At 41.9% G+C, this 14,149-nt stretch overlaps 1 protein-coding gene across 2 annotated transcripts in view; it reads left to right on the forward strand.

Moving 5' to 3' along the window:
- Positions 1–14,149, forward strand: part of RASSF5 (Ras association domain family member 5) — an 87,170-nt gene that overhangs the window by 45,075 nt on the left and 27,946 nt on the right. The window contains exon 1 of one of the 2 annotated variants that reach the window (XM_056845545.1): positions 4,461–4,661. The exons of the other annotated variant lie outside the window; for it this stretch is intronic. Coding sequence (XP_056701523.1) covers positions 4,542–4,661 — 120 coding nt within the window. The 5' untranslated portion in view covers positions 4,461–4,541. Of the gene's footprint in view, positions 1–4,460; positions 4,662–14,149 lie in introns of those variants that run through there. 2 annotated transcript variants of the gene reach the window in all.

Genomic DNA, 14,149 nt, shown 5'->3' on the forward strand with positions numbered 1-14,149 from the left:
ACGGCGAAATGTGGCAATGGATTACTTTGTGATGTTGAGGTAGAATTGTAATTGGAACATCCTATCCTAAGTTCTTAAATGCTGGAAGAGCAGGTTTTCAGTTGCAAGGGAGAAATAATATGAACAATGCAAATTGTGTCTGGGAGGAGAAAGGAATATATTGCAGCTGATGAGTTTCTGTTGATGCAAGGCTGATCCTGCTGACTCCAGAGGATGTGAGATACCAGGTAGGGCACAGAGGATATTGGCAAAGTTGTGCAGATGTGTGAGCTGGGCATTCTTGCCAGTTTATTTATTTATTTTGAACACTTTTATGCTGCCTTTCCACCCGGTCAGGGTCCCAAGGAGGCACACATAAAAAACATTAAAATATCTGAACCATTTAAAACAACATTTAAAATTATAAAACAATTCAATAAAAACACAAACAATACCAGAATCAGGGAGTAGGGCCAATAATGTTTATTGGGAGTATGCCAACTGAAACAAACAAAAAAAAACACCAATCTTCACCTGCTGGCAGAAGATACCAATAGTAGGAGACAGACAAATCTCCTTGGGAAGGGAATTCCAAAGTTTTGGTGCCGTGACTAAGAAAGTCCTTTCTCAGGTCACTATCCGTCTAACTTCAGATGACAGGGGCAACCAAAGCAGGGCCTCCAAGGGCAACCAAAGCAGGGCCTCCAGGGATGACTAGGAAGGTTCATATGGGGGAAGGCTTCAGGTATGCTGGTCCCAGGGCTTTAAAGGTCAATACTACCACCTTGACTTGAGATGTTGTAAACATTTATGACATTTCCATACAAAGTTTACCTAAACGTTTAGGTGCAGAAATGATTCATAAGGGAATGTCCTCATCAAGTTATTCACTAATTGTCTAATCTCTGAAAGTTTTTAAAAATTCCCTATTGTTGCCCCAGTGATATTTTACTGTCATAGCGTATGTTGGTTTCACATTTACCGAGCCTTGTAGATAATCCTTGCAGTTAGAAACACACGAAATCACCTCGCTGCATCAGAGTGATCCCATAACCAGGGTATGGAAGCAATAGCCATGCCTTGCTGCTTGCACCCATGCTGTTCAGATGGGCGGTTCCTCTGAGCTTGAAGGTTTCGTTTAGCTAATAAACCACCCCTTTAAAGTCAGCTGAGTCAGGAACTATCATCACATCTTGTGGAAGAATATTCAGTTATTTAATAATGTGTTATGTGAAGTCTTGTTCTTTGTCTTGAGTCTGCTAATCAGTTTTAATAAGTGACCCCACATTGTAATGGCATTGGAGAGGAAAAATAATTTCCTATCCACTTCCTCTGAAAACATGCATAATGTTATAAACCTCTGCTGCATTCCTACCACTTGGCTGTCTTTCCCCTCTAAACAACCTACATGCACTTCAGCATTTCTCATAGGGAAGGTTCTCCAACTCCTTGGTCATTTTGGTTGACCTCTTCTGCACCTTCTTCAATATTCTTTTGCAGTGAGACTCCTAGAACAGAACATAATATGCCAAATGAGTTTGTGCCACAAATTTGTATAAGGACATTACAATATTGGCTGTCTTATGGCGTGGTGGGCTTCCCCCCCCCCCCATTGGGAATCAGTTTGAACTGAGTGTAAAGGTAATGAGGAACATTGGCTTGGATCCAGAGTAATGTTTACATGGGCCCAAGGAGTTCTACATGCAAAACATGTTTTTCTTAGCTTCTTCCTCCCATAGCAGCCCTCAATGCCCCTAAAATCCTGTTTCTGGAGGACAGGACCCCCTGGAAACAGGACTTCTGAGAGTATTTTGGGCTGTTGGGGGAGGTAGGAAAATTGCAATCTGTGGAGGGGGGAAATACTTTCTGTCCTGGCATGCTAGTCTGGATCTAAGGATATTTTTGGGCTTACTGATGCAGTTATTGACAGGAAGGAGGGTAAGTTTGGTAGTAGCAATTACACAGATTAATTCTAATATATTAAGCCCTACACAAGACTTTGTAATAAGAATTCTCATCTTTTTAAAATCAGTAAGCAGCTTTCGAAAATAGGATTTTAGCTTATAAATGACAGAGGTCTCTGCAAATATAAGACCTCAATAGAGAACGGGAGGAAAGTGATTTAAAATCTCCTTGAAAATGTTTTCTAACATTTGAGGTTGAGGTTTCAGGTCCATCTTCCATTGGACTCTGGCTGGGGTAGTAGCATGGCCTTAGGTGCTATTTTTGGTTTGTCTGCTCTTGCTAAGTGTTAGTGGAGACTAGAGTGGCAGGTACCACTACTACAGCATCAGACCTGCTTTCCTCTTCAGCAGGGAATCCAAACATGGAAAGAATATTGTGTTGTCACCTAGGGTTACCAATCTCAAACCAGGGCCTAGAGTTCTCCCAGAATTATGACTGATCTTCAGACTACAGAGATCAGTTCCCTTGGAACAAATGGCAGCTGTGGAAGGTGGACTGTTTGGCACTGCATCTGTGCTGACCTCCCTCCCTTCCTCAACCCCTGCCTTCCCCAGGCTCTACCCCCAAATTTCCCAAGGTGGAGCTGGCAACCCTATAAAGTCATTCTGGTTGCCTGTGGTTCCACTGAGGCTGTCTATAGAAGTTGCCAAGGATGGTGCGCTACTGAGTGGCAGGCTCAGAGCAAGTGGGTTAGAGGTGATACGAAGGAACATGGCAGATTGCAGTATGTGCCTGTCAGATGACCAGGAGTATATGTTAAAATGTCATTTTTTGGAAAGGAAGGCTTATGCTGAATTTTGATTCTCTATATAGTTGGCAAACAAAGAAACAGCTTCAAACTGCAAAACAGTTTGTGTGTGCTCTATATAGTTGAGCAGGTGGTCTGCAGAAAAAAACCCATTTTGTGAACATTTGATTTTAAAGTCATGTCAATATTCTTGGAGACAGATGACTTAGCATCTCAAGATCAAGCCACATGTTACTGGGAGATGAATCAGATCTCCCAGTGTTTTCTTTACTGGTATAAAGCAGCAGGGTTTGCTTTTGGGTGGGGATTGGAGACAAGCCACTGAGCAGGGGTGTTAGCCCTTTCCTCTCGCAGTGTACCCATGTTGATCTTATTGGGTCTACTAGCTGTTTGGGGTGGAGGAGGCTTTTTGTCAGGAAAACAGCACATGGGGGGTAGACTTCTGCTCCTGCTTCCGTGCTGTGGCTCTGACTGAAACTGTGTCATTTTATCCTAAAAAGATGGAAGTCAGAAGGTAGCTCAGAACAGGTCTTTAGCCTTTGCCCTTAAGAAATCAGAAGCGGTCAAAATTGAGGGCTTCCTTACTTAAAGCTGAAGATCTGTATCAAAGTACATCTAATGGGTTAGTAGGTGAGAAATAGAAAAGTTGAACCTGATGAAGGGCCATTGCTGAGGGTATGATCAAAACTGCCGCCTGCTTGTGCCAGCTATGCTGAAAAATCATCCTGACTGTTCTAAAATTAGCTGCAGAATACCGAGGCACGCAATGCTTCTTGTGCTGAAGTGTTGCTAGGGGAATCTATCCTTCCATTTCTCTCTGCTATAACAGCAGCATGATTGATTTATTATTAGGACGGGGAGGCGAGTGGAAACCCCCTCATGCCAGGTGCTTTATTGAGCTTCTAGGGGAGTCCAGTGGGTAGTCCAGCTGCTCCTGTAGAATGAATGGGAGGGACGATGTTTGTAGGTTTAGGCGTTTAAGATTGGGCTCCCCACCCCATTTGTATTTTATCTGGATTTCTTGGCAAAAGCTGCTTAAGTCAGTTGCTGGGCAGAGAGCAAACCCAATGCTGGGGCTTGTTTTTGGGCAGATTTCCAGTGAGATAAGGAATGCATTAGACTGCCACAGAATATTCACCTGGGAGGGCGCTGCACTGGCGATTTCTCTCTCATAATATATTTTTAATCGGCTCTTCTGATCTCTGTCCCTACCTATTGTATATGTTGTTGTTATGGACACTGGAGGCTGTACCTCTCCCCACCCTATGGGATAACTCTGCTTGCCTTTTAAGCTGTGCCAATCAAAATCAGCTGAGGTGTTGACAATTCACTCCCACAAAGCCTCTGCAGAAAACTGTGTGCAGAAATCTTGCAAGAGGAAGTGGCTCAACTCGGTTCAACAGAAAGCAAGCAGGAAGGGGTGTGGGGGGGGGAGGCGGAGGAGGGAGGTGATGCTGTTCGGCAACCAACCTCACAGGGCTTGTAGATAAGAGATCAAGCCACAGATGGTGAGTGAGGGAGTGAGCTGGGAGCGGAAGAAAGTCTCTCAGGGTCTTGCACCCTCTCCACTTCTAGCAGAGGTTAGCCGGAAGAGAGAGAGATTGGCGGATGAGAAGAAAGCCTATTTTTTTAAAAGGAGACCTTCCTTGATTAGCTGAGCAAAAGAAACTGTTGCACAGCATGGCATGTGGGTTCTGGAGGAGGTGAAACCCTGCGTGCAGTTGATTGCGCGGGAACTGGATTTAGCAACACCGCAGCGGCTGCAGTGAGCTGGGAGTCGGAGGGTCACCTGGCTCTCTAGCTCACAGGAGGGCTCCACATGTTCTGAGAACCCGGGATCCCCTCTTAGATGACTGTCGACAACAGCATGAGCAGTGGCTACTGTAGCTTGGACGAGGACACGGATGACTATTTTTTCACCGCTAGGACCACCTTCTCCAGGAATCCTCAGAGCAAATGCACTGCAAAGGTAACCTGCTTCTGTAACAATCTCTCCCTCCTGTAATAAGGTCTGTGTTAGTTGCTAGCTGTCAGGCTATCAAAATTAGCCCACTGTCTAATACTCTAGTGGCATTTATTTTGCCGTTATATTAATATGCCTGTCCAGTTTGCTCATTTGCAGGGGGCTTGAAGCTTATCCTTACGTCATTTCACTCTTTCAATATCTGATCCTTTTGCATTCATCTGAGTGTTTGACTTCGACACCTGTTTGCTGTCCTCTGGTTGTCAGAATGAGCTGACGGAGACAATGTAGTCACCTTTTGCAATACAGTGTTTTTGAGCATCTATCTTGTTAAAGGTTGTGAGATGGCGTGCTAGAAATGACCAAACAGCATTAAACCGTCTTGCAGATGCTTTGAGTCTAGTGACATTGTGTCGGTGTGTGTGTGTTTTCAAAAAGAGGATGTTGTCTCGGAAAATTCTGCCCTGATCTGAATGGTATGTTCAGTGCAGGGTTTACACGTGAGGACTTAAGGATGAGCAAAAGATTTTCTGGCTTTGTGTGTGTGTGTGTGTGTGTGTGTGTGTGTGATTATGATTGTCACCCTTTACTGGTATATTTGACTGTGGTATGATGATCTTATTTGGCAGCTGTAAGCCTGCTTTGTGGGGAAAACCTCCTCAAATATTATATGGGTTTGTGTTACTTTTAATTATAATTATTATAATCTTACTGTAACCAGTAGCCAGTTAGAAATTGACTCTTAGCTTAACAAGGTGGATTGATTATAAATTGAGATGATTTGAATAATTGTTGAAACATCATTCAGTTGAAACATATTGGTTTGTGCTAATGTATATCTGCTTAGAGGTGAGGGGGCACTTGAGAAATAGTGTAAATATGCACTCATCAAACCTAGATAATGCTGAGTGCTTGTAAGTTATTGGGCAAAACTGTTTTCTCCATGAAAAATAATGGCCATACTTTATTGGCCAGTAGGGCTGTACTTATTCATAATTTGAGAAATGACCCCATTGCTAAGCTCTGGTAATTGTACAGTTGGGCTTGGTAGATGATCCTAGTGAAACATGAGACTGTGCATCCTGGAGCCTAGTACCTGTAATGTGCAAGTCTCTTCTCTGGGAAGAAGTACATGTGTTACATTTGTAATGCTTGAACTCAGCAGCCTGGTGGCTTTAGAAGTGAGTTAAGATGAATTAATGGAGGATAGTTCCATCAATGGCTAAAGGAACAGAGTGATCACATGACGCTGTCTGTAACGTGAGTAGGGTTTAGAGTTGCCAGCTCCGGCTTGGGAAATACCTGGAGATTTTTGGGGTGGAGCCTGAGGAGGGTGGGGTTTGGGGAGGGGAGGGGAGGGACTTCAATGCCATAGAGTCTAGTTGCCAAAGTGGCGATTTTCTCCAGGTGAAATGATCTCTTTCGGCTGGAGATCAGTTGTAATAGCAGGAGATCTCCAGCTAGTACCTGGAGGTTAGCAACCCTAGTAGGGTTGAGGTTCTGTGACCCAAGATTTGCCCTCCTGAATATGCCCCCAACCTCCATTTTAGCTTGGGAAATGGGCATGGGAAGGAAGGCTAACAGTGCATTCCTAAGGAGAGTTACTCCAGTCTAAGCCCATTGAAATTCATTTCAATGGGCTTAGACTGGAGTAACTCTCCTTAGGAATGCACTGTAAAGGTCCTATTCCCCTTGTGTCATGCTCCTGAGCTGAAGCTGGCCCCTGAGTTCTTGGGAACGTTAGTTCCTCAGCATCACAGCTGTCTGCAAAAAGGACTCAGTTGGGTTGGGGGACGCAACTCATGTCACAGGTAATGTGTAGTTTGGCCATGAATCAGAACCTTGGTCTGTCACGGTTAATATTATCTACTCTGACTGGCAGCAGCTTCCTAAGGTCTCAAGGCGAGATCTTTCACATCACCTTCTACCTGATCCTTTGAACTGGAGATGCCAGGGACTGAAAGTGAACCTTTTGCATGAAAGCAGGTGCTCTACTGGTAAGCCCTCACCCTGAATCCCTTGAAATAGAATCTCCATAGTCAGAGGTGCTAGGGGACAACAATGTGGGAAGGACTAGTCTCTGTGCCTTGCTGATAGGCTTCTCAGAGGCATGAGATTGATCTCTGAGCGGACCAGGATGCTGGACTAGGTGGACCATTGGTGTGGTCCAGCAGGCCCCTTTTATGAAGATAATTTCACCTGTTGCTCATACTAAACATAAAAAAGCAGTCTTTGATTCAGTATCTTTGACGTAGGGTCATGGATTTCAGTTTAAGATAGTAGAAGTATAAAGTTGAACATATTTATATTAAATTTAATATTTTTCTTAAGTACGTGGAAGGATGAGCGCTTATCTCTGCAAGCTCTCATCTAGTCCATTAAAAAGGAGAGAAAAATGCCCCCCACCCCCCCTGGCAAGGCCATCTTTCTAAATCAATTTTTCTTTGGACATTTCCATTGGTTGGTTCGCTTGCTTTATTAAAAATGGAATGAACAAGTTTTTTTCCCCCTTTTGCAGTATCCCTTCCTTTTCTAAAATAAAGCTGCCACTCCTTCATTAATTTTGTACGGCTATACTGAGGCAGGGTTAGTATTTTTGAGGCAGTAAGGGAGAAGTTACCTCAGTTGCTGCACAGAAATAATGGCCTGAATGCAGCCTGGGTTCACCAGCCAGCTAGTTTTGTAAAAAGAGAAGGGAAAACGACAGTTAGGGGAAGTCTAGTTTTCGCACAGGAAAAAAGAAACCTCACGCCTTCAAAGTTTTATTGGTATAAATGCACACATGGTAAAGCCCTTACACAGAAGTTTGAACTTCGGTCTGCTTTTAGCTTGAGAAGAGGAAGAGATGTCACATCTCACTGGTCTGCCTCTTGTGTCTGTGGAGAAATGTATATCAGATTGAGACCTGTGTCCTTGTACTTCTATGACCGAAGCTGTAACTGTTAAATCCAAACAGGTGGTGTGGGGCTCATCTTTCTAAAAGTGTAGCGAACCACTGAACTTCATACTTGTCAAGTGATTTGGTGCCTTTCCACGCAGCAGGCGACAGCTTTTTCCTTCGATACATCCTTCAGTTTTTCCAGTATTCCCTTTGGAATTACTGTAGGCCTGAAGAGGGAGCTTCGTTTAATAACCTGTCTCATCTGTTGCCATTTTCCTCCCCTCCAAAAAGGCTTTACTGAGTCATGTCTGTGGGCGATATAAAAGATCAAAATCTTCTATATGGTTCTATCCCACTGCACATTTTGTACCTTTGAAAATCTTCCTTTTCTGCGAAGGTCTAGAAATGTTAGAAAGAGCCACGTAAGATCAGAAAATTGGCCTGTCTTGCCAAGTATCCTCTTTCTCAATTGCAGGCCAGCACCAGATGCTGCAGAGGAGTGTGCAAGACACACACATTCAGTTACGTGGGATAATTTGTCCCCATTTAAGAAATTCTGAAATCATTAGTGATTTGGATTTAAGCCTGGAACACGAGAGGCTTCTTTCTCTTTTTCAATGCTATCATTTAACTATTTGAGTTCTATGTTTTCTTTTTCCATGAGAATTGTAGAAAGATCAAGCTTGGGGGCAAACTCAGTTACACCAGAACAGAGTTTCCATAGCTTTGTCCCACCTCTTCTTATAATATTCAGTATGGATCCACATACTGGATATTACCTTTTCTTTGCTTGGTGTCCACTTATTGAAATCAGTCCACTCTGATGTAACTTGCTTGACTTAATCAAAAATTTCAATTTATTATTTTGATGCTTCTTAAACTAAATAACCTTTATATAAACTCAGACTGCACTTTTAAGTTTCTTACATGGTTATCCTTAGCAGAGTTATATCCTTGTGAGTTCACTGAAGTTAATGGGCTGGGAAAGGTGTAACTCTGTTCAGGATTGCACTGTTAAATGTTTAACTTAAAATGCTTATTGTTCTAGACGAGTAGATGCAATAAATTGCTTTTTATTAAGTCGGAACAGTGTCCCTGGTCTCAAATTGGATTTCTTTTACTACCATTAGAAAGGGGTACGGTTAGAATCAGCACTAGAAGATGCTTCTTTCTTTACAGTGGCTTTTGGTTCTCTTTTATAAGTGCCCCACCGCATAAAAAAGAATCTAATAGTACTCCTTGACTAGTAGGTGGAGTCATAAATGTTATAGTTAGATTATTGAGCCAATTGCAGATATGAGATAGGTTCAAGGGCATACAATAGGAGTAAAAGGTTACCTGAAGGAATCAGTAAATGGCACCTGTCATGACTCACTAGTTAGGGTTGCCAGCTCCAGGTTGGGAAACACCTGGAGATTTTGGGGTGGAGCCTGAGGAGGGGAGGGATTTGAATGCATAGAGTCCAATTGCCAAAGCAGCCATTTTCTCCAGGGGAACTGATCTCTGTTGCCTGGAGATCAGTTGTAATAGCAGGAGGTTTGCTATTACAGATTTGTGGCCAGTTTGTGGCCTCCCATATCAAACCGTAGTATAAGTGCATGACCTATTGTGCTGTATGATGACTGATGGCATTGTTTGCCATACACAGCTTTATCTTTACACAGAAAAGCAGCCTTTCATAAGAGGGTCATACATTCAGTTTTAAGAGATTATATTGTTGCATTAAGTTCAGATTTATTTTAAACCACGTTACCTATGAAAGCAAAACTTAAAATGGATGAAACTTAATTTTTAAATAGAAATCTGCTTTTGTTTTTTTTTAGATCTGATTTTTTAAAAAGCACAACTATCTACCCTGAGCTATGCACGTCTAGGCGACTTTGGAATGGAGGAAGTCTGGCCCTCAGAGACACAAAGTTAACAGAAAATTATATTCAGCTGCTGACTGGGGAAATGTGTGTTGGAACAAAACTTGTAAGAAGAGGAAATAATTGTATACAAATAGCAAATCGGAACTCACCCCATTTAAGTGATTTCTGGATCCAGATATCTAAATGCAAGCTGTTGGTAGGGATGGGCCAGTCAATGTGGGTGGAGAGCTTTCCTGTACATTTCAAAGAACCTTCCAGGATTATTGTTAAAGGGGGAACAGGTGCAGCATTTGAATTTGGCCTTCAGACTGTTTTTGTGCAGGCATAGAGTCTACCAGAATCAACAGCCCTGTTAAGGCCGAGTGAGTGTGTATTCTCCAGGTGAAAGACTTTCTAAAAGGTGTATATATTCTGGTTTTGTAATCTTGATGGGCTGTTACACACATGCTTGAACAAACCCATGCGCGATCAGCAATGCTAGCATTCCTAGAGCATGACCTACTTGTGTCTCCAAGTGCAGACCAGTAACAGGGAATGTGCATAAGAGTGGAATCCTATCTGCAACTTGATACCAGTGTTTCTCATTGAGAATAGTTCTGTAGCCTTGCCTCAATGAAATGGAGACTAGCAGATTAACTATAATTCACAGCGAGATGGATACTGAACTGAAACATTCTAAAAACCGTGATGCACTAAACACGCTTCTTGAGCAAATCATTTATTTAGCCATCTGAAATATCTCTGGGTACTGAATCTGCAATAAAGAACCAATGCTGGGGTTCACATCCCCTACCTTTTAGTTTCCCTCCTTTTGCTCTTTCCGTGTGACAAAACATGTACATATGACTTCTGTTGTATGAAATTCTGCTGCTTAGAAACCCTTAAGTTGTAACGTATTGGAAAATAGGTGCCGAATTCAAGTGTAATTAACCCTTTGGGTAAACTGAGTATAGATAAGGAATCCTAAAGCTTGTGAAGTCATTATATGTAGAATAATGTTGTTCTACCTTGTATTGTATTACCTTCCTAAGCTCCCATGAAGTAATGTTTCCTTTAGGGTATAATGGGCATTCTGTTATTTTTGTTACACTGATTTTTTTCGTTCATGTTCTACTTTCCGTTTTAAATTGTGCAGTTACATTGATATGTGTACTTGGTATGGCTTTTTGTTTTATTACCTTTTACTTCCAGTGTTTCTGGGTTCTATCAGTTTCCCAAAACTTGCTTCATGTTGGAGCAGAACAGGCCCAGGGGGTGCAGCCCTTCTTCTTGTTCCAATAATGTATGAAACATATTTGACAAATACAGGCAAAATATGAGGGCCTCTGTGAGGGCCTCTCTTTGAGACAAAATCCACCAGGGTAGATGTGGAAGGGTAGGAAATCTGCTATATCTTGCAGCAAACAGCATTTTTGTGAGTAGAACTCTAAAATGCTAAAAATCCATGAATAAGAGCTATAGAGAGCTAGTTGTCACGTGTACTTCAATATTTTCTCTAGCACACACTTTAACTTTTGGTAAGCAAAAATACTATTGAGCTGTATTGCCAGTAGGGTTGCCAACCTCCAGGTACTAGCTGGAGATCTCCTGATATTACAACTGATCTCCAGCCGATAGAGATCAGTTCACCTGGAGAAAATGGCCGCTTTGACAATTGGACTCTATAGCATTTAAGTCCTTCCCTCCCCAACCCCCGCCCTCCTCAGGCTCTCCCCCCACCCGAAACCTCCCGCTGGTTGCGAAAAGGGCCCTGGCAACCCTACTTGCCAGTCATCACTAACCCTTAGGGTGCCTATGTTCAAAGATTAACAAAGATGGCTGAGAATACACTTTCGGACAGCTCTGCCTTGTGGTCCAGCTCCAGTGTTGGAGAAATGTGTGTGGGGAAGTAGGTGAAGGTGTCATTTGTCTTGTAGGAAGAATAAAAGGAAAGTCCACCATACAGTCTTTGGGTCCCCATTGGGGAGAAAGGAGGGGTATAAATGAATCAAATCAATCAAATGAATAAACATGTATGCACAATATAGGGATCTGCTTCTGCCATTTCCCTTTGTTAGATTGTAGCGCACAAATGTGAGATGCATGTCTTTGGCTCTCTTTCCCCACCTTTTACTTCCAATGTTTCAGGGCTCTATCAGTTTCCCAAAACTTGCATCATGCTGGAGCAGAACAGGCCCAGGGGGTGCAGCCCTTCTTCTTGTTCCAGTAATGTATGAAGCATATTTGACAATATGCTTCATATATACTATACTAAAACTATATACAATATACTATACTATACTAAAACTATAGTAAGTTTTAGTTGAAATGTTTCAGCTCTAGCCTCCACCTGCCTTTGGGGCCGCCTTTCCCAAAGTAAAATAGGAATCCTTTTACCAGCCATTCAAAGTTTGGCTCCTCTCAAGAGTCTTCAGCAGGATTTCACCTGGGCAATGTATTTATTCTGCATGGCATGGAGCTAGGTGTACCATAGCCTCTGTCTGGCTGACTTTGGCATCAGTATGAGATTAAATATGGGAAAAGTAGGCTTCCTTCAGTTAATGGGCAGCATTGTCTTGGAAGACATGCCAATTTGCATGTTGTTCTGTGGAAAGATTTCATATCAGAGCTTGTCAGGACAGGCAAATTAATCAGAGTTGTGGAGGAGGAGGAGGAGCGGAAATAATTCTTAGCTGAAAAAACTGGAATCCATTCATTTATAATGAGCAGCCTGTTAATAAGGCAATCTCTTTCAAATGTTGCCATGTTTGAAACATTTTTAAATAGTTTGTTATAGTGATATTCATAGCTATGTAGCTATGTTACCATATTGTGCTGCGTAGATGTTTCTAACTATATTGTAATGGAATTTCAAGCTAATCAAAAGTTGAAGAATAATAAACGGTGGAATCTTTTTATCATGAATCACCCTGTCAATTTAAATGTACGCTCCGTACTCTGTAGGGAAATCGATGCAGAACTGGATTTTGTGAATGGGTTTGTATTAAGCTGCCAATGTGTCATACTCCCAGTTACTCATTCACAAGATCAAGTTCCACATAGCTCTCTCTTGCGAATTGACTCCAGAATTTTACCTTGTGTTGACATAGAAACATTGGGTTTTTTTAATTTGCCTTGGTGGCAGCATTTTAAGTTCACTTTACAGCAGGGGCCTTAAGAAAGGGTAGTGCAATGAACGATCAAGTCAAGAAGACATTTGCATGGTATTTTACCCTTTTTGTCAGAATAAAAAAACTTGGTGATAATTGCTATGGTTACTAACCTCATTTTTTTTTAATCTAATGAACTTCTTTACAAGGTACAGACAGAAAAATCAGATCCTTTTCAGGCAAGCTTTGCCTGTCCTAGTTCTTTCTACATGGGAAGACTTCTGAAGGCTGTATATTAAACACAGTAGTGAGCATTTCCGGCCTGATTGCGACCAGCATCTAGTGTCTAAACAATGTAAAAACTTTGCAGAAGTTTAGTGTAGCCGGTTACATTGTCATCCTGGTCTTCAATCTGGATAAGAATTGTTTGAAGCATTGGAGGTACAATATGGTTTGGATTGTTCCTTGTCCAGTTGTTTGTTGACTCTTTCTATGGAAATAAGTGCATAATATTCACAAAACATTGTCTCAGAGTGCGGTTTTCGATGTGTGTTTCTACATCCTTCAAGTGCATTTCTTCCTTCTAAGAAACAAGTCCTTGTTGGCACTTTTGATTAGCCTGGTATTGCAAACCTGTTTTCAGTGGAAGCAAGGGTATGCTGTTGGGCTTATTTCTAGAAGGACAGGGGTGGCCTGTCTTCAAGTTGATATGGTCAACTTGTTCTTTATTAGAATTCCTATTGTCCACTAGCATTTTATAAATGTATAAAATAAGGGAGCATATTGAGTACCTCTTAACCAGAAAGACTTAACTAATCTGTGATGAGAGATTCTGAGTTTGCGCCCTGGCTCAAGAATGTAAGTGGTATCTTCCTCCATGTGGGTCCTACAATCCTGCAAAATATCTTTCTGGGGATTAGAAGGGGCTACAGGAACAGAAAGGAATTAAGGAAAACTCACATCCCATGGATGGAATGGGTAGAATCCATTCCAGTATCATATACCATACAATGAGAAATGTGTGTTTCTCTACCTTTGCTCCACATCATTGGCTGATGCTGGTATGGATGAGCAAATGCAAGATACATAGTTCTATGCAGAGCATGTTTAGCTGTATGACTAATGATGGTCCATATGAAATGGTTGTGATTACCGATTAGATTTCTGTTTCTTTCTTTAGTTTTGTCTATACTGATAGTTTGGAAAGTCCCCCCATGATCCAGTCTGTTTCCCTGGCCGGAAGGGGATTTTCAGGTTACACATTCTGTACATGACTTCTAAGGGCACTTAAAGCAAAAACAGCCTGGAGTTCAAAGTCCAGAGTTCCTAATGCCCACTGTAATATCCATTAGCAGGCAGTGTTCTTTGTTCTTTTTATGCTTCTTGTAGACATCCCTGCAGGCATGCTGCTGAATTATTTAAATTATTTACAATGCAGCGCACCAAAGTTCTGAGCCTCAAGCTGAATTCTGAGCAGACCATTAGAGCAATTTCTTTTTTGTAGTGGATAGTAGCAATAACAATCCACCAGTCTGTGGAAGGATATTTTAAATTACAACACAGTGGGCTCAAAGGATTCTCTGTAGATTTTGTGAGTTCGGCTTGTAAATGGCAGTTCTGAAACATTTTAAGAGTCAAAGCAGGAAGGGTAGG

This window comes from Euleptes europaea, chromosome 2, assembly GCF_029931775.1.
Source record: "Euleptes europaea isolate rEulEur1 chromosome 2, rEulEur1.hap1, whole genome shotgun sequence".
NCBI classification, from domain to species: Eukaryota; Metazoa; Chordata; class Lepidosauria; order Squamata; family Sphaerodactylidae; genus Euleptes; species Euleptes europaea.